At 41.8% G+C, this 23,717-nt stretch overlaps 1 protein-coding gene across 7 annotated transcripts in view; it reads right to left on the bottom strand.

Moving 5' to 3' along the window:
- The window catches only part of ATP13A4 (ATPase type 13A4), a 47,936-nt gene extending 24,363 nt beyond the window's left edge, over positions 1–23,573 (bottom strand). For 2 of the 7 annotated variants that reach the window (XM_010568392.1, XM_010568393.1), the window contains exons 1-11: positions 20,125–20,265; positions 12,197–12,370; positions 8,980–9,117; positions 6,642–6,712; positions 6,469–6,549; positions 5,528–5,597; positions 4,560–4,694; positions 4,065–4,137; positions 3,287–3,418; positions 1,909–2,079; positions 1,328–1,485 (exon numbers count right to left, since the gene is read on the bottom strand). In XM_010568392.1, coding sequence (XP_010566694.1) covers positions 1,328–1,485; positions 1,909–2,079; positions 3,287–3,418; positions 4,065–4,137; positions 4,560–4,694; positions 5,528–5,597; positions 6,469–6,549; positions 6,642–6,712; positions 8,980–9,117; positions 12,197–12,370; positions 20,125–20,187 — 1,266 coding nt within the window. In that variant the 5' untranslated portion in view covers positions 20,188–20,265. Of the gene's footprint in view, positions 1–1,327; positions 1,486–1,908; positions 2,080–3,286; positions 3,419–4,064; positions 4,138–4,559; positions 4,718–5,527; positions 5,598–6,163; positions 6,240–6,468; positions 6,550–6,641; positions 6,713–8,979; positions 9,118–12,196; positions 12,371–20,124; positions 20,266–20,285; positions 20,429–22,152; positions 22,278–23,366 lie in introns of those variants that run through there. The other 5 variants (XM_010568390.1, XM_010568389.1, XM_010568394.1 and 2 more) reach the window with 5 other exon arrangements.
- Between the last annotated feature and the right edge of the window lie 144 nt (positions 23,574–23,717).

Genomic DNA, 23,717 nt, shown 5'->3' with positions numbered 1-23,717 from the left:
TTGATGTATATGGCACATTAGAGAAGAGCTAACACGGTCTTCAGAGAGGGAATTAATAGCCCCATAAACCTCCTGGAGAACTCTGGAAAAAAGCAGTGGAGATGTGGATGACTTAATTGATACAGGATAGTTGGCTTTGCAAAAGTTATTCCCCAAAAGCTCTCAAGGATATCAAGCTGAGTGATAACTAAGTGAAGGTATCTCCCTTCCACCCCCACCCCGCCCCCTGCCAAATGACTATACAAAGATATGAAAAAAAAAAGGCAGAAGAAAACAGGGAGATCTTTGTAACACCAGTAAATTTCAGGGATCTGTGTTTACACCTGTACTGTTCAGGGCTCTGTAACATGGAAGAAAGGTGGCTGAAGGGGTGGCCAATGATCTCTAAATCATGAATAGTACAGGAAACATCACATAGAAAGCAGCTATTTGCTACTTCTCTAAAACAAAAATCTACAGTGCCCAGTGATTTAGAGAGCAGCTTTAAGAGCATTTTTATGCAGTACATAATGAAACTGTGGGAATCACTGCCACAGGTGCTGTCAAGTCCAAGGCATAAAAAATTCAGAAATATATTAAACCACACTCTGGGAGATTTTCAGTGGCTATTAAATCTAGATACAAAAAGACAGCTTACTGAACTGTTAAACCTTTCTCTTCAAGAAGTTAGAAGACTACACCAGGGAAGAATTGTTCTATACTTGCCCTACTTCCTAACCAGTTTCCATAAGCATTTGATACCAGTTACTCTCAGAGACAGTGGAGAGGGATAGATGGGTCTTTGATCTAAACTGAAGTTTTTGGAAAGCTGCGTGTTCACAATGACACATCAGTCTGTGACCCATTTAACCCCTGACTCACTGGTGATTTTTCTAGGAATGTACAAAAAGTGCCACAAAAACTCTGTAAAAGCTACTTGCAGAGTGCTATGCTCTTGGGATCTCCCATTTTCAGAGCTCTAGAAAGCACTATGCTAATTAACATGCACTGGTAATTACATGTATCAGCAAGCACAGGGCAGGCAACACACAGAGGCAGTTGGTGTACAGAAGGCTGCTGATACGATATGCACTGCTTGCATAGGATTTGCTAAGACATCAGAAGAAATGACTATTGGGAAACAGTTGGTTTTGGCACCTTGGAACTGAATGTATGAGAGCTTGTGTACTGTCAGAAATTCAATTACATTGTAAAATGGCCTCATATACTAAGGCAAAAAGGAGAGTGACAAGGACCGCATTTTTAAATATCAATGTATGTGAAGCCACTCAAGTTTCAAGTCTCTTGAAACTGGGTGTGACCATTTCTCCTGCATTTAGTAACTCACCCCATTGAGTGCAAATACACACACTGTGTAGATCATTCCAATGGCTGCAAATGCTATGAGGCACATCAGGAACCGGATGGCATCTCTGTACAGCTTGAAGTTCATGGGTTTAGGGTAGAGAATGGACCTCACCAGATCCCCTTTGGCTGTATTGAAACCTGAAATGACAAACTAAAATCATTCCAAGGGGAAAACATTTCCAAAATTCTCTACAAAGAACTGAGGCCTTTAAAATGATTCATAATTTCCATAACGTAAGAAAGAAGGCCCTGATATTTCATTTCAGTGTATGTGACCTACTCTGCAGAATATAGAAAAAAGTTATTTTTGTCTTAAGAAGGAGGATTTTTTCAATGTTTCAGAAGCAAAGAAAAATTCTTCTTCGTAATCATATGCTAGTGGTTTTTGTAAACGTTATGCCAAGCAGAAACAATGCATAATAGCTTAGCCCAGCCCAGGATATCAATTCTCCATCTGTTGTAAATTTGGATTAATACCTTTAACTTAATGTGACTGGACAAATAAGACTGTTCCAGTAAGAAAAAGCATGAAAGGAAAACCAAACTGAAGTGTTGACTGACCAGTCCGCAGCACCACAGCTTTTACTACTCCTGTGTCATCTGCCTTGGTCTGTATGACCTCTGTTCCACAGAAAAGGACATGTTTTTTGTAATCCTCTGCACAGTGCATTCTCCAGGGCTTGAAGTTATCAGCTTGGGGTAAGTGAGTCTTTGTTACTGGAATACTTTCCCCTAGGGAAGATGAGCTCAGATGATGAAAACTGCAGTACACCTTAAAATCAGCCTGCTGAGTTTCAATTAAGTACAGTATCTAGACATCCAGATGGTAATTTAAAGGTATTTACTAGAGAAACCAATTTAGAGAAATGTTACTTTTATATTGTGACATCTTCAGTGACTAAGAGTTTGAAGCTTAGCAAGCAAATAGACTCTGCCAGAGAAGAGCTCTCCTTTGCATCACTACAACAGCTTCATGTAAGTTTGAGAACTGAAAGCAGTCCAAGGACTCCAAACCCTGGCTGCAGATATACAGACTTGAACAGAGATCTGAACTGGTATTGCATGACTATTTGATGGCTGCAAGTTGTTTACCTAGTTTGAACCTCATGTGCAGGTCACTACACTGTTCCCTTAGGCAGATTAAACATGACACTCCTTATTTCCCCTTCCCTAGTAAAAAGGAGAGCCTTCAGCTCAATGCTTGACAGCTAACAAATATCCTGTTTATGTCAAAGCAGATACTAAGGTGAAGCCTTCTGACAGCTGAAGCTTTCTAAATGAAAGGGGTTTCTGGAATTTCTCATTTACATGAAATTTCAGAACTGTGGGCTTCAGTTTGATCCAGACCAAGACCAAATTTAAAGACAAGAAACAGAACTATGAACATCTGCACCAAAAATCCTGCTTTGCAGTGAATTCTCCCACCTAGTGTGTCCTCCACTGCTATCACATGAACAAGGAGCTGAGTGTCTGGAGGGCTAGACAGACACTCCAGCAGGTTGGAGATACTGCAGAAATCAGCGACAAGATATTCAGAGTGACCAAGAGAAATCCCTACAGCCTGAGTGGACCATGGGCCGTGTTTGGGAACAGCTTTGCTCCATATCTGCTGTTTCATCTCCTGTTGTGCTCACTCCTCTTCACCGCCCACTCCTCCCTTTCTCATGAGAGGATGTCTTCCTAAATTCTACACCCCAGAAAGGAAGAAAAGGATGAACTGCCCTTCCTAAAGTCCATCTTGTCTATTTAGATAAGCTGAAGCTAACTACAATCCAGACTTTACTATAGCAAACACCCAAAAGAATCCCCTTCTAAGCTAGCTATAGACTATCTCATAACAACGGTGATACATGATAACACTGTATGTCTTGTGTCACTGGCTGAAGCCATAGGGCTATGATGATGTTTTAATGGTAAACCTGGGAGGGATGAGCTGTACCTGTCAGCATGCTTTCATTGACAATGCACTGCCCGCTGATCAGGATGGCATCACAAGGCAAAAGGGTTTTGCCCTCTTTCAAAACCAGCATATCTCCAGGAACAAGATGGTGTGATTCCAGCTCTTGGAAACCTGTAGGTGACATGTAATGCAAACTTTGTGCTTCATATATTTCTCTGTGGTAAGGGGAAAAAATATAAGGAACTACCTGCTGAATAGATTGTTACTTCTTTATAATGGCTGATAAACAAAGGACCACAAGTAGGACCTAAGAATACAACCTCCAATATTTAGAAAAGCCTAGGCATCAGTTTGAACTGCAGAATTCCTTCTTATCTCCCCAGGAGCCCAACCAATGGTTATTGTTCCAATGCACTGACCTAACTGAAGAAGCTTGGATCTACGTTTCTTAGTTTGACTCTGTCTTTTTGGGTTGTGGTCTAAATACCATGGCAATGAACAGATTTTGCATGGAGTGATTAGGTGGACTCACAGCCTTTTAATGGCTATGTAGTTAGCCTTGTCAGCACTGCTTTAAGAAAAATAACATAGTTTTCCTGATCATTTTTTGCTAAGGCTGCACTCAAACAGTTATGAATATGACTGATGTGCTACAACGTACTTCTAGGTCAAATTAACCCAATCTGCAGAAGCTAGTTAATCGAGCTGAGAGACAGAAGAGGAAACTGCTCTAGAATTTGATACTATACATTCTTGGGTTTGACATAAATTGCTATAGAAATGAAACACATTGAAGAAAGAAGTGTACAGGAGTCACCTTCCTTATTTCTGCAGACAGTGACCATGATGTTGTTATGAGACTCAACCAGTCTGTGCAGTTTAACCGATTGCTATAAATTAAAGAAGAACACACAAAAGTGTTACATCTTACTTACATGATGCAATTCATCCACTAACAATTATTCCCTTTTGTTACTTGTGGTTATGAGACCCCTCATAAACTGGGGTCTGGCCCTGCCAGGAACCATACAATCATACAGAGAAAGAAAATCCCCACCTTAATTATGGAGAAGGTGTAACAAAAGGTTACAAAGCAAAGCACTGGAATGGGGAAGGGAGGATGTGGGTAAAGAACCACACAGAGATTATGATGACTAGGAGGCCAGGGCATTGCACCTGCTACTACACAGTGTCACGAGACTAAACCTCTAAGTAACTCTCATAGGACTGTACGTGTGCATTTTGTAACATCCTGGCCTTTCCCAGACATAAGAAATAAATTCTCCTTGTGGAAAAAGGTGAGGTGTCTCACCTGTCTAAGATCATATACAGTCAAAAAAATCGAGAGAAGAGACATGATTATGATGGCAGTGGCATACTCCATGTAATCTTCAGCAAACCACAGACACACACTGAACAGCTGGAACACGTAAAATGGATTTAAGACCTGTTTGGAGAGAGAGCAATACTCAAGAGCTGGCCACACTTAAATGGCTCCAGTATACCCAGCCAGTCCAACCCATTAGAATTGGGCTGGAATAAAAGCTATTGAGTTAAGTGTTGTGTCTCCCGACCCCCTTTCTAATTTTGTTAGCAGTGGCTTCAGTCTAATCAGATTGGACCATTTCCATCTGACAGAAGGGCCAAATAATCTGGACCAAAAGGATGTTATTTGGGATGTGAATGGCTCAGCCCAAGCCTTGTTTTGCTTGCTTCTTTACAAGAAATGTAACAAAGGTGACAGAAGAGCAAGTTGTGCCATGAGGATGGAGCTCACATACCATAGGCACATCTCCACAAACGCTCAGTTTAGGCCACATATAGCCAGTTCCTGTCTGAAAAAGATACTAGTGCTTTACATGGTGCTGTGCTCAGAGTCATGAGCTTGTTGGATCTCTCTGCAGCTGTAGGCATATGCCAGCTACTGCTGTTCACTTAATCTCTGCTGATCAAGTGACAGCCTTTGCCTGGAAGGTTTGACTTCCAGTGCAGCTTGTAAACATTCACTGACCCTTGTAAGGCCAACAGAACAAGCTCCCAGGACACAGATACATACAAATATGAAGCAGCCATACAGGCATGGGGATGGAGGATAAGGAACAATGGAGAATCAATGAATTTATGGTGATTTCATGGAACAGCTTTAAACAGGATTTGAAAAAGGAGTGTACTTGATGAGTGAGTACTGGGAAGCTAACTCAGGCATAGAATCCATTATATTCTATATGCACACTCTGCCTCCCCAAGTAGCCTAGAATAAAAGCAACAGAAATGCTTAACCTCTTTGATGAGTAGTTTCCAAATAGGGATCACTGGAACATCAATAGTGTTTGGCCCACATATAACTTTCCTGTATGGGATAAAGATACATCACTTAGGGATAAAATAGTGACAATGTAGCTCACTCAAGAAGCTGCAGCTTTCAATAGTCCAGAGAGCTTGTATCGATCCCAGTTTAAAGGCTGTGAGGACCTTTCTCCAAGAAAAAAACATTAAATGCCCCTACAGTGCTTATGTCAGAAAAGATGACTGTACCAATGAAATCTACTTAAAAAGACAAGAGGTGTAACACAACCTTTTAGGCAAACATTTCCGTCATGCAAAAATTCCTTTGAAGCACCACAAACAAAGGAATTCTGCACCTAAAACTAAATTATCTAAAACCAAATAATTTTGCATAAAGTTAAGGGTGATTTAAATGTAAGAGTCAACATGAGTTAAGGCCAGGAGCTGGATTTTCAGTATTCAATCAACTGAAGATCATTTCTTTATTTAGCAGTTTCAGGAATATGTATTCTGTAAATTGTCTAATGATACAGTAGTTTGTGAGAATAAATTCAATGACCAGAACTAATAGATTTAGAAGTTCAATACAATTACATGGAGCCCCACTGAAGAAGCACACACACAACTTACCTGCACTATCTCATGGAGACTTTCTCTTACACCAAATAAGAACTGCTTAGAGTTAGTTACAGGACATAGTTATTTCCTGATTGAGAACAATAAGTGATGAATACTGAGACATTTCAGAAACTTTGACAAGGAATACACAACATTCTCTAGCCCTTTTCATTCAATTTTTCATGCATGGCCATTTCATCTAAAATTATGTGCATATTGTGTTATGGATACACAAGTCAAGGAAACTGCACCAACAGCAGTGAATTTACATCTCTCTGAAATTCATATGTTAAGTACTTGTGTTTTAAAATGTGTACCTGACATTCCGTTCATTGCAGGTGAGACCAGAACCAAATTTGGCATGTATAGCTGAGCAAGTGTGGTGGTCTTCTAGGGCTCTAAAACATAAAGGGAGTGTTTTCCTTAGGACATTATTCACAAAGAAGCCTGACTTCCTCAGAGAATTCTGTGACCAGGGTATTGAACTCACCCAACTTTCTGGAACTGTTTTGCATAGATATTCCAGACATAGCGGATTCTTTGTACTTGGATACTTTTCACCTGCAAAACAAAACAGGGACAACAATATATGCAACACAGCAAACAAAAATACTCCCAGGCCTGCTCACAGATCTCTACTAGGCATCCTCACTGGAGTTAAGCACAGATAAAGCAAACTATATGGGGGGCAGGGAGGGAGAGAAGACAGGATTGCATATAGTAACTCCCTAGTTATGTTATAGAGTGGGATCCCCACCTCAGTGCAGGCTCCAGTAAGCTTTACAAATCTTTAGGTCAAGCAAGTACAACGCAGCATTCTTCTCTCCCCATTTCGTGAAGCAAGGTATACAGTCCTCACTCTCATTTCACAGAACAAAGGGAAGAGATCACTGATGCAGTGGTGGGTACACAGGCAGCTGTCAAAGCCTGTCTTCAGTCAACAGCTCCCTTATCTTCTCTCTGGCTTTGAGGAAAGCAGGGGGCTTTGGGCAGTTTGCAGGCATGGTGCCAAGTCCTTCAGCTGAACAGATATGTGAACAGACAAGAAAGGCCATCCCAGGATACTTCCTGAGTCACTGCTAATGCTAAGCCCTTGCAGAGCAGTTATCCATTAGGAACACATGCTGCCATTCATAACTTGCAAAAGGAGTCTGTCCTGTCCTGCGCAACAATAACAAAGCCTATTCGAGATAATGATGCTTCATATCAGCTGGAAGAAGGCAAGGCTATACACCTATACACATAACTAATACAGAAAACAGCTCTAGGGGACTCTCTCTACCCAGTGCAATAAGCATTATTATAGGCCAATGAAATCTATACTCAACTCATACACTGACTCAAAATGGAGCTATAACCACAGTCATTAACCTAACAAGAGGTCTGTAGTTAGGATTTCACGCAATAGGAGCTGGAATATTTGCGATGCTAAAAACTGGAGTGGGAAATGAGGGACTTAACTCGCTGCCGGAACAGGTCCTTGGAAAGCTCTTGGGCACTAGACATTACTCTAGACTTAGGTAGCTTAAATGGTAAAAAGGTTTTATAATTGACTTTTAAGTAGGGGCTTTTGAATTGCTAGTGAAGGATTAAACTGTTTGCTTTTTGCTGCTTTAAAATTTGTTCTTTTCTATCTAGATGTTTTGATTGATATGAAAGTGGTGTTCAAAGGGCCTATTATTTGAGGCTATATTGGGCTTTTTTACGTCACTAATTCAATCCTCTGAAGAATGTTACAAACCAGTCTTCACTTTCATACTGTGCCAGTTGATTAAACTAGCTGGCACTAAACTTTCTTATGTACATTAATATATGCCCACACAAAACAGCAGTAACAGCAACAGCTTTGCGCAGCTAAAGGTAGGTTTATAATGAAAATATCTACTAAAAATTGCTGTAGATATAAAAATAAATGCTAACAAGTTAGAAATCTATTTCCTGGAAAATAGCTCCTTCATGGGTTCCCCAGTGCAGTGATCTAGTATCTATAATCAAGAGCCAGCTATAGCAAATGTACCATTGCACTCCTATTGCTCACACCAATTTAACGTGTAATGCTAAGCAAGACATTTAACTGAACCGTCTGGTACTTGTTCTAAAATGGGGATAATCATATTTACTCAACTCATGAGAGACCTTGTGATCTGCTTGGATCAATTAATTGTCTACCTTCTCCCCAGTGCCTCCCTGGGATCTCAAAGCTATGGAACTGACAGAGACCAGGATACATTTTTGCAGGAACAGTCAACAGTGCAAGACCTGACTCCAGTAAATGTACTTTAAAGCATAAATTGGTGCACACAAAGGCAAGAAAGCAAAATGTGTTTAAGACCCTCCTTGATGAAACATTTCTGGAAATACTGATGCAGCTCTGCCTAGGCACTTTTCTATTCTATTCCCCCTCAGCTGCATTCATCCATGTTTTCATGTTACTGTGGGAGCTGTGATATTCAGTTCCTCACAGTATCCCTTCAGAAACACAGCCACCCCTAAATTCCTTGATTCCTATGGCAGGAATGAGTTTTTGATTTGGAACTCTGACTCTTCACTGCCAACCCCGGTGTCTTGAAGCTCTCCTACTTATAATGTAGGTCTTCTCTCAGGAGTAGTGAGGATTCATTTTTCATAACCCACCTTGGAGTAAGAAAGGATTTTTACAAAGGCGAGTGAAGTTCTCCAAAATCTCTAGCTTGTTTTTCTACAGCTCACTATGTTGACCAAGCTGTAAATTTCTTAGCTGGATATGTTTCACAGCTCACTTTCACTCCATGAAGTATGGCTGAGATTTGCTATCATCTCCCAGATGCTGCAGGGAATACTTTACTTACTTGCAAACTTGGCTTCATTATGGCTTTGCTGAAGACTGAGTCTTCCTCAGCAGTGGCTGGATAATCCAATCTACTTTTGGTAAGTGCAGATACAGAGATCCATGTCACAGTCTTACGAGAATAAATTCGAAATTCATCCTAAATGAATATGAAAGAGAAGTGTCACAATCTCCCTCAAAATCAGACCAAACTCACTATCACCTTGGAGTGAATGATTACAGTAGCCCTTTCTAGAGCACTGCTCCAGCTTTTTTAAAGAACTAACCAACGGGGGCCTCCCAGCACCTGTGACTGATAGATAAATGAGCCGAATGGGAACGGAACCATGGTCCTGCCAAAATGCAAGTACTGCAAATAATTCACTGGCCGCAGGCCTGGTGCTTGGCTGATAAGGATGGAATGTGAACACCCAGGTCATGATCTAGGACAGTAAACAGTGCAGAACAATCTGAGATGCGGTGACCATACTGTAAAGGGAAGATCAAAACGAACATAGATCTGTACTGCAAAATGGATCTTTAGTGCCAATACCTTTTCACAGTCATCCCCGTGTTAACACTTCATTCGAACAAGAGTGTGAGCACCATGCCTCCCTTATGGTACTTTAGACAAGCTTTTGCCACAAACTGAGTTCACAATCTTGCTATTTTTTACAAAATAAGTTCAACATTGGAACTGCATGATACCTAGTGTTGGTAGTCCAGTCTTACATATTAGAGCAACTACTGTAATAAGTACCCTCATGTTAAGTTTCAGTCCTGAACACTGAACCACATGCATTAAAGCCAATTATGAGACTGACTGATATATCATACTCAGTGTGTGAACAGTTTGGCAGGTGGAAAAAGCTGATTACCTCAGCCAGCTAGGTTCTGAAAGCACAGTTATTAAACTTCATTTGGAAATGACAACAGAAAAAAAAGATTCTGTACCAAACATGAGTCCTTTTGAATAATTTAAGGGTTCAAAAAAGAACTTAAATAATGTTTATATATCTTATTTATTTGTGCACTTTTCTTCTTAAACTGGTATTTTGAGTAGAATAACATTTATTTCTGATATTTATCTTTAATTTAAATTTCAGAATTAGTAGACATTGAGATGCAGATTGAGATGAGAAGCAGTGAATAACACAGGTGCTCATTATTTGAACTAAAGTGAGTCAAAATTCAACAACAAAAGTTAGTTAATAGGCTTTTATACTGCAATTGCAGAGACGATGATGATGACTTATGAATGAAGGTTTTATGTTAAGCAGAAGAGAATTCCAAGGATCAAGCTGATGGGATTACTTGTATTCTGTCGTGGTTTAACCCCAGCCAGCAACTAAGCACCACGCAGCCGCTCACTCACTCCCCCCCATCCAGTGGGATGGGGGAGAAAATCAGGAAAAGAAGTAAAACTCCTGGGGGAGAAAATCAGGAAAAGAAGTAAAACTCCTGGGTTGAGATAAGAACGGTTTAATAGAACAGAAGAAACTAATAATGATAACACTAATAAAATGACAACAGTAGTAATAAAAGGATTGGAATGTACAAATGATGCGCAGGACAATTGCTCACCACCCGCCGACCGACACCCAGCCAGTCCCCGAGCGGCGAAAATCCCTGCCCCCCACTTCCCAGTTCCTAAACTGGATGGGATGTCCCATGGTATGGAATACACTGTTGGCCAGTTTGGGTCAGGTGCCCTGGCTGGGCATGAGAAGCTGAAAAATCCTTGACTATAGTCTAAACACTACTGAGCAACAACTGAAAACATCAGTGTTACCAACATTCTTCACATACTGAACTCAAAACATAGCACTGTACCAGCTACTAGGAAGACAGTTAACTCTATCCCAGCTGAAACCAGGACAATTCTCATTAGCAGTAGCCATCACATTTGAGAACCAACATAACTAGAATGTAGGGAAAAAACCAAAACTGACATTTTAACACAAAGAACCACAAAGGATATCTGAAATTGCCCAGAGCATACTTTGAGAGAGCTTCCTGATAACAAAAATATACAATATGATTAAATTCTTGTTTAATTACATAAAGGATCATTTAAAAACTCATTTATTTGAAAAGTGCTTGGCATGGCAAATCCATTTAAAATGACACACAAGAATAGGTAATTAAAAATGCAAACTGAACTGAAGATTAGAAAGGGAGATTAAACTTCATATGCTTTTTCTAAAAAAAAAAAAAGTATCCCTGGCCTATTAGGATGCAGATTGTTTCAATATACAATATTCAATAAGCAGATCTGTGATTTTCAAACCCCAAGATTTTAACTGCATGCTGCTCTGCTCACTTAAGAAGGCAGCTCAAACACAGTGGTAGCAAGTGATCCATTTTGCAATTGCCATTGTTCAGCAATCTTTGAAGCAGAACAAATCAAACTTCTGGAAGTAAACCAACCCTGCCAGCTCCTGGAGTATTCAGGCTCAGCTGGGATTCAGAGTCAAGTCTCAGTTTGCTTCTTTTAGTGTTGCAGTAGCTTCCATGAAATGAAATCAGGGTTTGCGTACGTTGCAGTGCTTCAGTACACTCCTCAACAGATAGAAACCTATATTAGGAAACTACAAGCAAAACATAACAGCCCTGAAAGTATTAACTGCAGGATTGCGGGCTTATTGGACATGGGGAAGGGCTGATGGAAAATGGAAACATACAGCCAAGAAAACAAGCAGTGTAAGCTTGCCCTCTTCCTTATACTGATCCCTCATCATGCACTGTTGGACACTGCTACGGACAGAACTAGACAAATCTTAGGTTTGGCCCACTAGCTAAATTTTGGCAGAGAGATGCAGCTTCATGAGGACACCCAAGGGAAGGAAAAAGGATCTGCTGGACACTGCCAATCAAACAGACGCTTTAGACTCTGGAGAACAGATACGCAATGCAGAAAGGACATGGGTGGCGGAAGGGAGGAAAAAGGACTGAGAGCAAGTATCACAGTCTTGAAATCACAGATATTACAGTTTTTTTCACCCCAATGTCTTTCAGCTTGTTGTCTGATCAGCTGTTACCCTCCATTCCAATCATCACCTTACATATAATTTGTGGAATACTTGAGAGTTCTTTAGATCAATGATGGTAGACATAAGATATTATTGCAGGAAATCAGCAATGTAAGAGATTTCAGTTAACTGGATTCCTTCCAATTAACTCATCTTCCAATTAACTACATACTAGGGACTGATTTAAAGATTAAAGTAGGCACGTACTGTTGTTCTGAGCAGAACAATGTCCGCTTCTTCCAAGCTGCAGCGGGTGCAGTTTGCCCACACATCCCACTCTGGCTTCCAGTAGAAGAGCAGCAGCAGAGCCCCACAGGACAAGATGTATCCAGCAATGCACAAGGCCTTTCGGCAGCCTTGAGTTTTGTAGCCAAAAATCTCCTGCACAGCAAAGACAAGGAAAAAATCATTACTGTTCTCTTAAAGAAACACCTTGGAATATTACACTTTCCCATCATCCACTGTTCTCCCATAGGTACTGTGGAAAAACAAGCCATAAAATTTGTATTTGGCTTCTTTATGCGTCCTAAACATGACTAGAAAAAAATTTTGCATGTTCCAGAGAAGTTTTCATTCACTCTCACAAAATCTGGATTGCTGTAGTCTGACCAAACCTCTAAAATAGTTTTATGTAGTTGTGAAACTCAGCATGAGACACTCTTATGTGTGTGCATGAGTTGGAATGATATCAGAATATACAGACCCTAACCTTTAGGCCCCAAGTCAGGAACACAGATTTGCCTGGTCAGCTTTTTTAAGGTCCCTGGGTGACAAGAGCTGAAGAACTTGAGTACATCTGCACTAGGGGATGGAGAGTGGTGGAGACCCACTGCAGCAGCTGAGACAGTGCCTGCTGCAGAATCAGAAGCACTACTGCTGTCCTGCCATAGCAGTGAGTCTGCATTAATGCACCTACACCTCAGAGACTCAGCTAGTGTCTCTGCATGGTGCTGAATGACACTGTGTGGCTGCACCAGCTGGAGCTGCTTTGCCCAACTCGGCACAGACACAGCTTTTGTAGGGCTGTTACCGTCTTCCATCATAGCTCCAGTATGGTGATTTTGGACCTTGCCAATGTGCCATTGTCCTAACATCCCAAAATAATAATAACAACTGTTAGTAAGTACAATTAATGAACACTTGCAGAATGCTTTACATGTTCAGAGGGCCTAAGGAAGCTACTCACTGTAGCTCTATGAGTAGGTATTATTATTCCATTTTTAAAGGCAGGGAAATAGTTACAGTGAGGCAAAGTGACTTGCCCAAAACTTCAAAGGGATGACTGTCAGCATTACAGTTTAAGAGCTGCCAGGTTTTGGTACCATGGCCAAATTCCCTCTCAGTAGTGCTAGCACGGACTTGGTAAAGGTGAAATGAAATGTATACAGTGAATTTATAAAGGAGACCCAGCCCTGATCTAAGATGGGAGATTGCATGGCTGCAATTACATGGGGCGACCAGGAGAATTTGCTAACATAAGGGTTGAGATTCCTCAATCTCCTTCTTCCTAGTATATCTGCAGCAATTGTGCAATCTGCTTCTGAAGATCAGATATCTGCAGCCACAGATATTGCAAGATCCATTCATAAGGTGAGAAGAAAAGGCAATGTAATTGGAAGGATGAGTAATGCATAATTCCTGGTTCTGTGCTGGTGTCTTTGCTTGTTACACGAAACGCAGGCCCTACCCAGTGGTTCTACACTGCCTCGGCCTACCTGCTCTATGTCATTCTCCAAAAGACAGACTCTATCTTCCTAGTTAATCTCCATGGGGTTTCTAAAGGAAAGAAAGGGGCAACCGTGGGGAAGAAGTATGGTAAACTACACAGGGAAGTGGCCTGCATTGCACAGGACCTTGTTATACCACTGTGCAATGCACACGCTCAGCATTTTCAAAGGTTTCTATAATCTCTGAGCAGCCCAAGAGAATAAGGCAACTCTGCAGAAGATAGAAGGAAGCTCATGGAGGACAGCAGCAGGTAAGGTTGCTAGAAGGTAGTTGGTGTGGCAGTCATGTGCTATTAATATTCACATGATCCTATAAACAGGTAAAAGGCTCTGCATTCACCTCTGTCTAGTTGTATCCTTAACAAAAAGGTTACAAAATTAGTGTCAGCACCAGCATACAGAATAGTACATAGAACTATGTGAACTTACCGTTCACAGCAATGGCTTACTAGCAAGATCCAGATGCTTGGATCCAGACTTTACAGCTTGTCAGCAAAGCAAAGGAACTCCCAAGGAGACAGAGATGCCTAAGGGAAGAACTGTTAAAAGAACATGCCTTCGGACTTCCTCCACTAAATGGCTGGACCTGGAATAACTGGAATAGTATTTTCAAATTGGGATGGGCATGAATATCAGGGTGGGGAAGAATGAGATTGCTGCCATGTGCATCTTGGTTCTGCCAGTGAATCACTTCTTTAATTTCCAGCTTTTGTGCCTTACACCCAAAGTCTGAGAAGTCAATAAGGCTGTAGTTAATGCAATTAAGGGAGAGGGTGGGCATTCAGCATGTGATTGGCAGCCATTTGGGATCATCTTCTGTTGGCAGTGTTCTTCTCTTCTGAAATGCTGAATGATTCTCCAAGCCTGATATGACAACATAACCATAGAGCTAGGGCAGACTCTGTCTTCCTCTGCCTAGGAAACCATGCACCTATGTATCAAAATATGTATCTGAGTCCCCCTATGCCTGCATATGTTTCCATGCCTTTGTTTTCCAGAATAGTTTCCCCTCAAAAACCGGTTTGATTCCTTAGATCTCAAGACACTTCCCAAAACCAAGGATGCATCAGTATTCTTCATCTTGAAAACTAGGAGAGAAGAAAACAAGGAAAACAGCTCAGCTGGGAAAAAAAGGCCATGCTCTTAAGACATCCACTATGCTGTCTGCTGGATCTTGCTGCTTCTCACAAGGGACTTTCCTGAGATAGATAGTTGTTCTGACCCAGGGCACATTCTGCCCTATGAACACAAGTGTTGTTTCAGGTTCATTGGTTTGTGTCTTGATGAATGTGACACTTCTGAATATAGGTGTTCAGGAGCTCTACAAGGAGTAAGCTGGGAAAGAATAAACATCAGACGTTAACTGCTGTTTTGTATCTGGATGTCCATGCAGGAATCTAAAGCCAAAGATAGAGCATTTCCCACGGTTGGAAAATGTCTGGAGCAGGTTACCTGGGCCACATCATTCAGAAGTAAAGCTAAGCAGGGAAATAGACTGAGCTCCAAACCTAACCTGTGCCAAAATTCCCTGGGCCAGAACCTTTCAATACTTCAGAATAAAATGATCTGTTAGGTTGAGGTGTTTTTCCTGATCCTTTGCCTTCAGCTGGAAGGACTACAGAAATGAATGCTGCATTCATAAAAAAAAATTTAGTACATAAATAACTCCCTGTTGAAACAGAAACAGTGTTAGTACAAATACTTCTCACTTGTCAAACAAGTCAACAGTGGAATTCTTTAGAATTCTCAAAACCATTATCTTCTCAAAAAAAGGTGAATATTAGACCTGCAACAGAGGTATCTACAATGTGCATGAAGAAGGGGGGGAACAGGCACACACATGATGCAGATTCCTCAGCAGGTTTATCTAGCCACGTGGATGCCTTACAGTAATTACGGTTTGGAAATTCTTCAAGCTTATTCAGGAGTCACTAGGCCTATACTACAAAGATCTCCAAGCAAATGCAAGTCCACTATGGCAAACAATATTTCCAGGGCTGGCAGAAATCCTGGTGATGATGTCACCAGTAAGAACATGTCTGTCAGGTTGGTTTTATGTCGTTAAGGAAAAGAGAATAACTTTTGCTGGGTTGTATTTCATTACACAAAAAGGCTGTGCTGATGCAGACATGCCTCTTTTGAAGATAGGTCTGATGAATACAGATTTGCACCTTGACAACTTTTCTACTGTGTGAGCAGATTTTTAGGGCTCAGTGTGTGCATTTGGCATATATAACATTACACAGCCAAATAACCTGGGGTCTTGAGGGCACCAGACTAAGAGATGGTGGAAAACAAAGCTAAGATTAGCTATCTGTAAGACTCCAAAGGGCTTCTCGTTATCTCACAGGATGTAGCACTGTCTACAAAAGAGGCTGGTATGCAGGGCTCATCTCATCTCTGTATAATAATTTTTAATAAATTGTACTGTATCGTAAAACTTTGTTTCCTCATCTGTTAAGATTCCCTTTCTCTTGAGACTCCCAACAGTCAAAAGAGTGACTAAAATAAAATGGTTTAACTTGTCAGTGAAGGGTCTAGGGAGGGGCCATGGATTATTGGACAGAAAAAGCTGCCAGACCTGCTCAGCTGGCAGAAAATGTGCTTATTCCAAGAAAGGTTCTTAGCTGCTTTTACAATCATACAAAGCCAGCACTCAAAGGCTTATCGCTCTAGTGTCCAGCAAGTCTTTGTTACTTATGTTTAAAAGAAAAGTTGCCTGTAACTGCCAGGTCATCTGCACAGCAGAATTTAAATGCAAAAGTCAAACAAGTTCACCCTTTTCTTTGGTGAAAACAAGGCCTGTAGCTACCAGCAAGGAGTCTAAACGGTGACTGTGAACTATCATATTTCTGGCAACCCAATCACCAAGTACCCTATTTGAACAACCTGTTGCTATAACAACAGATAATAGGATTAGACTTGAAAGACTGGTTAAGATTCACAAGGAATTTAATAACTGAATCTCATTCTTACCAACCAGAACCTGTTTCATCAGAGGTTTGTTTCTGTTCCTTCTGAAGCCAGCAGCAACTATCATTCCATTAAGAACAAGGTTGTGCCTTTCAGATTCTATCTTAATTTTAAGAGTTAAATTTTTCAAACTCAAAGTATATAAAATTCCTGGATCAGCTTCCCTTCAGAATTTTGGCATCCCAAAGGAGACATACAGCTGCCAATATGCAGCAGCAAACTGGGGTTCACCAGTTGACTGACTGTAGTTGTCCCATTCCTTCAGATATAAGCAACTGGGGAACACACGCTTAAGACAGGCTTCTGGCAAATCCTTCCTGAAACAGCAGCCTGTCGAAGTCTATCACAATCTTTTGCACTGCAAGACTTATGCTTTGCACTTTAGGGTTTGTGCAAAGTGAATGATTAGTCCCAAGCTATATGGAGAGGAGCATCAAATTGGCAGAGGTCATAAAGCTGTGGTTTTCCTCCCTCTTTCTGTTCCACAACAATTACTTCTCAAAAACACCTTCAAGCAGATCTTTTTGAAGGGAAGGGGGAAAAAAAGCAAGCTAATTTCTAAAATAAATGCCTTCCTATTACCATACCTATTACCCCTCTTTGAGGCAAGCTGCTGCGTCCAGAGTGCTCCACGCTACTGAGATCTTTCCAGTACTACAAATGGTTATGAAGAGAGAGAGAGAGATTATCTCATGCTCTGAATATACATTGCTAAGTTTTAGCTGGCTACCAGGAGAGTGAACTCTCATTCAAGCAAATGTGCTCCAGCCACGTAAAGTAATCCCAAAGATGTACACAAGGATATACAGGGTAGATTTCCTAAGTCAGCGTGATTATTCTTAAATACAGGACTATCTAGCATCTCAGCTGTACCAAGAAACGGAAACACTGAAGAAAACTTAGAAGTATTTCTTCTCATTAAAGCTGCCCAACTTTCCTCAGCAAAATGGACAGCTAGTTCAACACAGGAAAGCATTGCATGTCCAGAGTCCAAATGAACTACTTGCATGCTTTCAAAATTACTTGAAGTATTTCACTCTGGAAGAACTGGCACCTGCACAATGTCAGCTGTTACATTATTACACCAAGTGATATGATCTTGTTTGAGGAGTCAAGAACTGCATGTTAATAATTTGGTTCAGGTGGATTAAACTGACTGTTAACAATAATGTCAAAAATATTTTTCATGGCTTAGAATTTAAAAAAAATGTTGCAAGGTCACTGAGTCACACATTATGTGCCAGTGCCACTTGCTGTAGCTGCCAATAATTTAAAATACATGATTTTGACAAAGAAAGAATGTCTGCACATAATTGTCTTTTACCCCATGTACTCTGCTTCTCTCCTCTTAAACATAGCCTTGTCTCTTTCTTCACAACTTCTCTCACCTACATATTACTTTTTCTTTCACACAAATACACACACTAGCTGTTCTCTCTTTCTACACACACGTCAGTTTTTTTCTCATCCTCTTACAGCACCTCAGACACCCTCACAGATATCTTCCTCTCTCTCATACTCCCAACTTTTTTCTCTCTCTCACACATATGTAACAAAAACACATACATACCTGCCAAATCTAGCACAATTTGGCTATGGTTTTAATTGCACCTGCTACTCAACTGCTTTATCAATCTTTTCTGTGATTTTCATTTGGGAATCCCAGGTGAATGAGCACTGCTCATGCTCACTGCAGGCTGGGAGAGCATGGCAACTGCCAGACACCTTGGATTTACAGCGCAAATTGACTCAACACTGTGCACACACACCATGTGCATGGAAAACCTCATATTCACAGTGCAGATCCTTGAAGCACTGGACTCACAGCACATGTGCTCAGTATGGTACTGGTAAGAAACTGGGATAGCTGGCTCCATGCAAGCACAAGTTGGGTGTCCCAGTAGCGCACAGCTGGAATTGGACACACAGGGTACAATAGTGTGGCTCTACACAGCACCAGACAGTCCACTTTTAAACCTAATTAGCTCAGGCTCAATTCTGGTGTTGCTAGTGACAGTGCCACTAGTGGGAAGAGAATGACAGGGTGTTTATGGTCCTAGAAGGACAGGGGCAGGGTGGAGCACAGACACTAAACCACCAGCCGTTTGGAGCTGGGGAGCAGTGGCACATCAGCACCAGGGCTAGAGCCAGGAGCGGGGTGCTGCGAGCAGGTTTACTGATTCAGCGGCAGAGCCAGTTGGGTTCTGCATTGCACTGAGCTAATTAGTCCCCACCCTCAGAGCCAGTGCCTTTGTGCTTCCTGCAGTGCTCAGTTCATGCTGCTGGATGACTCTGTACTGCATTCTCTAGCACATCCCAGATTACCAAGGTTTGCACTATGCAAAATATGACACCTCTCCTTCCCTGGATGGCAGAGAGCTGACTGAAAATCTACATTTGCATCTAGGGATAACAAGTGTCCATGTTTTTCCATGACATGGTCTCTTTTTCACTAAAACAGAGTTCTCATTGAGTAGATTTCAAAGATTTCTCCAGGATTTCTGGAAGTGAACAGTCATGTCAGGTTGTAATTGACTGTGTTTCACTAGCTTTCTGGGGCTGTTGTACACCCAGAAATCCTACACACACTCATAGCAGAGCTATAGTGGCTCTGCAGCACAGGAATTTTTGAGAAGCACTGCATTTATCAGACATGCATGAGAATGGTTGCTGTACAGCTGCATCATGGGTCTGACATCTCCAGCAGAATCTGTTAGACGGACAGAATGCATATGTGACAAATAGCTGATCCATAACACACTATAATGCCAAAGCAGCTAAGAAGCACTTAATTTACTACAGTTGTGCACTGAGCCTACTATTTAAGAGCAGCACCATGCAGTAGATCAGATATTTTTTGTAAACATAGGACTTATTTCCACATGTTACAGAATGCATGTAAACATATTCCTCCCTGGGAAACTCTGGAAAGAAATACGGTAGTTCTGTATTTAGAAATCCAGCTTTATACAGGCGCTCAGGCTGGAATAGTGTTGCCAATTCAACAGACTGCATTTCCTAATAATTTATGCTAACATAACACATGTGTTTTTATGTTCCAGAGAAAGCCAAGGTTCCCAGTCCTCATCTAACTGGAGCTGACCCTAGAGATTCAGCTGTCAAATGGTTAGGAACACCACTCCGGCCCATCCCTCAAGCTCATATAAGACCACCTCCACCTAGATTTATAATGCCATATCAATAATCTGTTGAGCCATCCTCCTGTTGGAGGGGATAACCAATTAAACCCAGTGGACATGTACAACTTTATTTTCTTTCTGCTAAAAAAAATTATATCCCTTTCTAACTCTGTGTTTCTGCTATGGGAACACCCCCACCACCCATAACTAAATTACAGACTGTAGCATTTTATTACAGAACATGTGCCATCTGCTGCTTCAAGTTGAGAAAGACCTAGACAGAGATACGACTTACCATCTCATTCTCTTCTCCCTGGTTAAGCTGTGCATAATGGTTCTTGGCAGGATTTTCCCCCATGAAATGACCCTCTGGAGACTTCCTAGAGCACCCTCAGGACACGTCTTCAGCGTTGTGTGCTTGAACTTCCACATTGAGGAAGCGTTCTAAGTACACACCTTCCTTATAACTCTGCTGATGTTTGAAGAATGGAGCTCCTCCCTCTCTGTGGGGTTAGCAGGTAACATTCATCCCTCCTCCTTTCATTCTGTTGTTGGAGTTTTGTGACTGCAAGGGTACATGCAAAATTCATTCAAAGACACTGCAAGAAAGAAAAAGTTAGATCTTAACAGCTGTTTGCCACAATATGACTGTGGGGCATAACTGATAGGTGCAAGCAAGTGCTGTTGGCATGCAATTTTCACGGGGGGGCAAGAGGGGAATATTTTTCTTCGAGAGATTATGGAATCACTGGAGACCAGGAGTGTGTCCAAATGAGAAGGAAAATAAGCATTGCTGTTGTTAACACTCTTAGCAACCAGCCTGAACTAAGTGTCCAGCTGTGTTCCCCACATATGCCTTGGAGAAAAATTCAAGCTCTGGCATTGTAAACAGAGGCCCCAGTTTGTGCCCGTGGATTTATGCACTGCCTGTGTGTTAGGATCCAGCCTTGTACCATCTGTAACCAGTATTTTTATTCATTGTTAAGATTATCATCACAGAATTTCTTCTGACCTCACCATATAGCTTTGGAAAACACCACTGAGGTTATTTACTCACTGTTAGGGGAAACTAGAGTTCCCCACTGATGTCAGTGAGCTGGATACAAATGTCTCTGACCTCCAAATCAGAGCCAAAAGGAAGCTGGCAGAAAAAGAGCACTGAGGGTTTTATCACCTCCTTTTTTTGCTAGTCAGGCTGCATTTGTTTATTAGTCTTGTGATTCATGCTCATTACTATTTCCTTGTCCTTTACCACTTTTTAAGAAGTTACACACCAAATATTTCAGGAATGAGGTCAGGAAAGGCAAAACCTGTTCTTCCAGCAAATACATTAAGGAAACTAAAATATTAGTTCTGGGGTGACTGAAACAGATCAAGAGGTGCCAAGTTAGTTCCTTTCCATTAGCATTTTACTTCCTTGTGGCATGGACTTTTACAAGTCCCAGACACCTCAAGCATCAGGAAAGACCACTGCCTACCCTGCAGTAGGCAGGCTCAGAGAAACTGAAATGGGAGAAATGGAGGGAAGAAAGAAGAGAAAATGAGGGAACTAGATCAAGTAATACAATAAAAGTTGCCCATTGCTAATAATGTGAGCCAGGCACAGACCTGCAAACCAGATTTGCATGTATGCACAGCACAGGGACAGATATGTTTGTAAAATGCTGGTGACAAGCAGTTTGCATTGGAGCGAAGTTGTTTGGTCTTGACACCTAGCACACTTTCAAAAGGAACCCAGACCAGAGGCTGGACAGAAAAGGCTGTAACTGTACTAAGCTGTGTTAAGGGTGATCTGTTGTGACAAGATCAGGGGTGAACAAGGTGCTCTCCATACCCCAGCTTCAGTGTTACCCCTTCCTTCCCCCAACTGCCACTCTGAGGCTAGCTTTGAGCGTCTAAACTTTTCTTTTTTTTTTCTTCTGAAAGCCAGCAACAGGAACTCCAGTTATTACATGATGATCACAATTTTCAATTAAAAATTAAAAAGAAAGAATGCAATAAAGTCAATTTCTGATAAACCCAATTATACAGGAAAACAGAGCATTGCTATCTAGAAGCTATAGAAGACAGGAAACAACTGCAAAGATACCTTTTCCAAGGCAGGCTGATGATTCTGGGAAATGACTCATTATTTTGGGAGGTGCCAGGGGTGGAAAACAGGAGTGCTACACATGCTTTTTCTGCCTGGTCAGCTTTTGCTGCTTCCCCAGATGTCAGCCTTGCTCTTTCTACTGTCTATAGAAGACTAGGGTGCAGTAGGAGTCCTTGGCTGCCCTTTCACGGAGAAGAGAGATGAGCTGCATTGCAGAGTATCCCACCAAACCTGGGTCTCCAGGGAAGAATCAAGGCTCATCCAATCTATTCAGTACTTGTAGGCTTAATCCAGCTGCTCTTGACAATTTCTGCTCCTGCAGAACACCCTTATTAGGGAGGTTTATGTCTTCACAACTGAAAACAAATCAAAACCAGATTAAAGGTGTAAAATATTTCCACAGTTCGGCAACCTGTCACAATATTCCAGCAAAATCTGTTAATCCTGAACCAATGAAGATGGTGGAATTTGTTAATTTTCTTAAGCAGGTTCACTTTCTCCTGGAGAAAACACCTGTAAAGCGTCCTGAATTGGAACCTCTAGTTATATGTTGCCCTCTACTGTTCAAAGTAAGAATTACATATTAGTTTATAAAGTTACTTGTATGTCCTATGGAGTATCATAATTTTATTTTTAAATTGAAATTTGCTTAAAACCCCAGATATAAATCACAAAAATGTCTTGTCAAGTTAAAATACAAAGCAAAGGTAAGATTTAAAATATAGTCCCTTAAATTTATAAATAAAGATAAATCTAAAAGCAAGCATGCAAGAGACAGAAACATGTGCCTCACCTTGTCCCTGCAAGTTTTATCTCAGTCCTGAAAATGCATGTATGTATTATGTCATCCTTGTGCAACTTACTTTGCTCTGAAAAATCCTGCTGCATAAACAGAAGCCTGGCCTATAAAACACCCCAAATCTCTTTTTCTGTTTAGCTCAGCACGTGATCTCCAGTTCTGGGCATATTACAGAAAGGAAGCTGTGAACCAACTGGTCACAGTCCACAGGACAGCACAGGGAAGAATGAATGACTAAGGAGTCAGAAAACACAGAAGAGGGACTTAGGGTTGTTTAAAGAAAAGCAGACTGAGAGGAGTCATGACAACAGTTTTCAAACATGTAAATGGAGAAAAGAATATTCTCCATGTCCACTGTGGACAGAGTTAACTTGCTGCAAGAAAGATTCAAATCAGGAACGAGGGAAGACGTCCTATTAATGTTAGCAAGCACTGGCATTGCCAGGTGAACACTCCGACGCCTGTGGTCTCTACGGACAGGTGGGGCATGCTTCTCTCAGAAATGAGGTAACTAGAGACAATCCTGTCTGAGGGCAGATGGACAGATCTGCTGAACTCTCCTGGTTCCTCCTCTGCCTCCTGCTTCCGTGTGGTTCCGTCGGCACCCCTCACTCCCCCCAACTCAGAAAAGCCCATTTGGACACACCTTGTGTTTTCCACCTTTCAAGGCAGCGCTGCCACCCATTTCACGCACTTCTTCAGCGCGACAACAGCTGGGAACTGATCTGGGAATCGTATTCAAGCGGCGCGGAAGACCCTGGTACGACCACAGGCCTCCATCCGGGGCTGGGCCTCACCACGCTCTCCGGCCCTGACCCGCCGGGCCAGGCCCCGGAGGCGAGCCCAGGCCGCCCGGGGGGTGCCGGGGATGCCCTGGGCCGGCCCAAGGGCATAGGGGCTAGGCACTAAGGCCTGGCCCTGCCGTCGCTGGGGTGTGAGGGGAAACACAAGGCTCGGCTGTGGAGGGGCCATAGCCCCCCCGCCCCCCCCCCCCCTG

The sequence above is a fragment of the Haliaeetus leucocephalus genome, unplaced genomic scaffold (genome assembly GCF_000737465.1).
Source record: "Haliaeetus leucocephalus isolate CR32 unplaced genomic scaffold, Haliaeetus_leucocephalus-4.0 Scaffold240, whole genome shotgun sequence".
NCBI lineage: Eukaryota > Metazoa > Chordata > Aves > Accipitriformes > Accipitridae > Haliaeetus > Haliaeetus leucocephalus.
The sequence above is the reverse complement of the archived record's forward strand: the minus strand, read 5'-3'. Positions and strand labels throughout refer to the sequence as shown.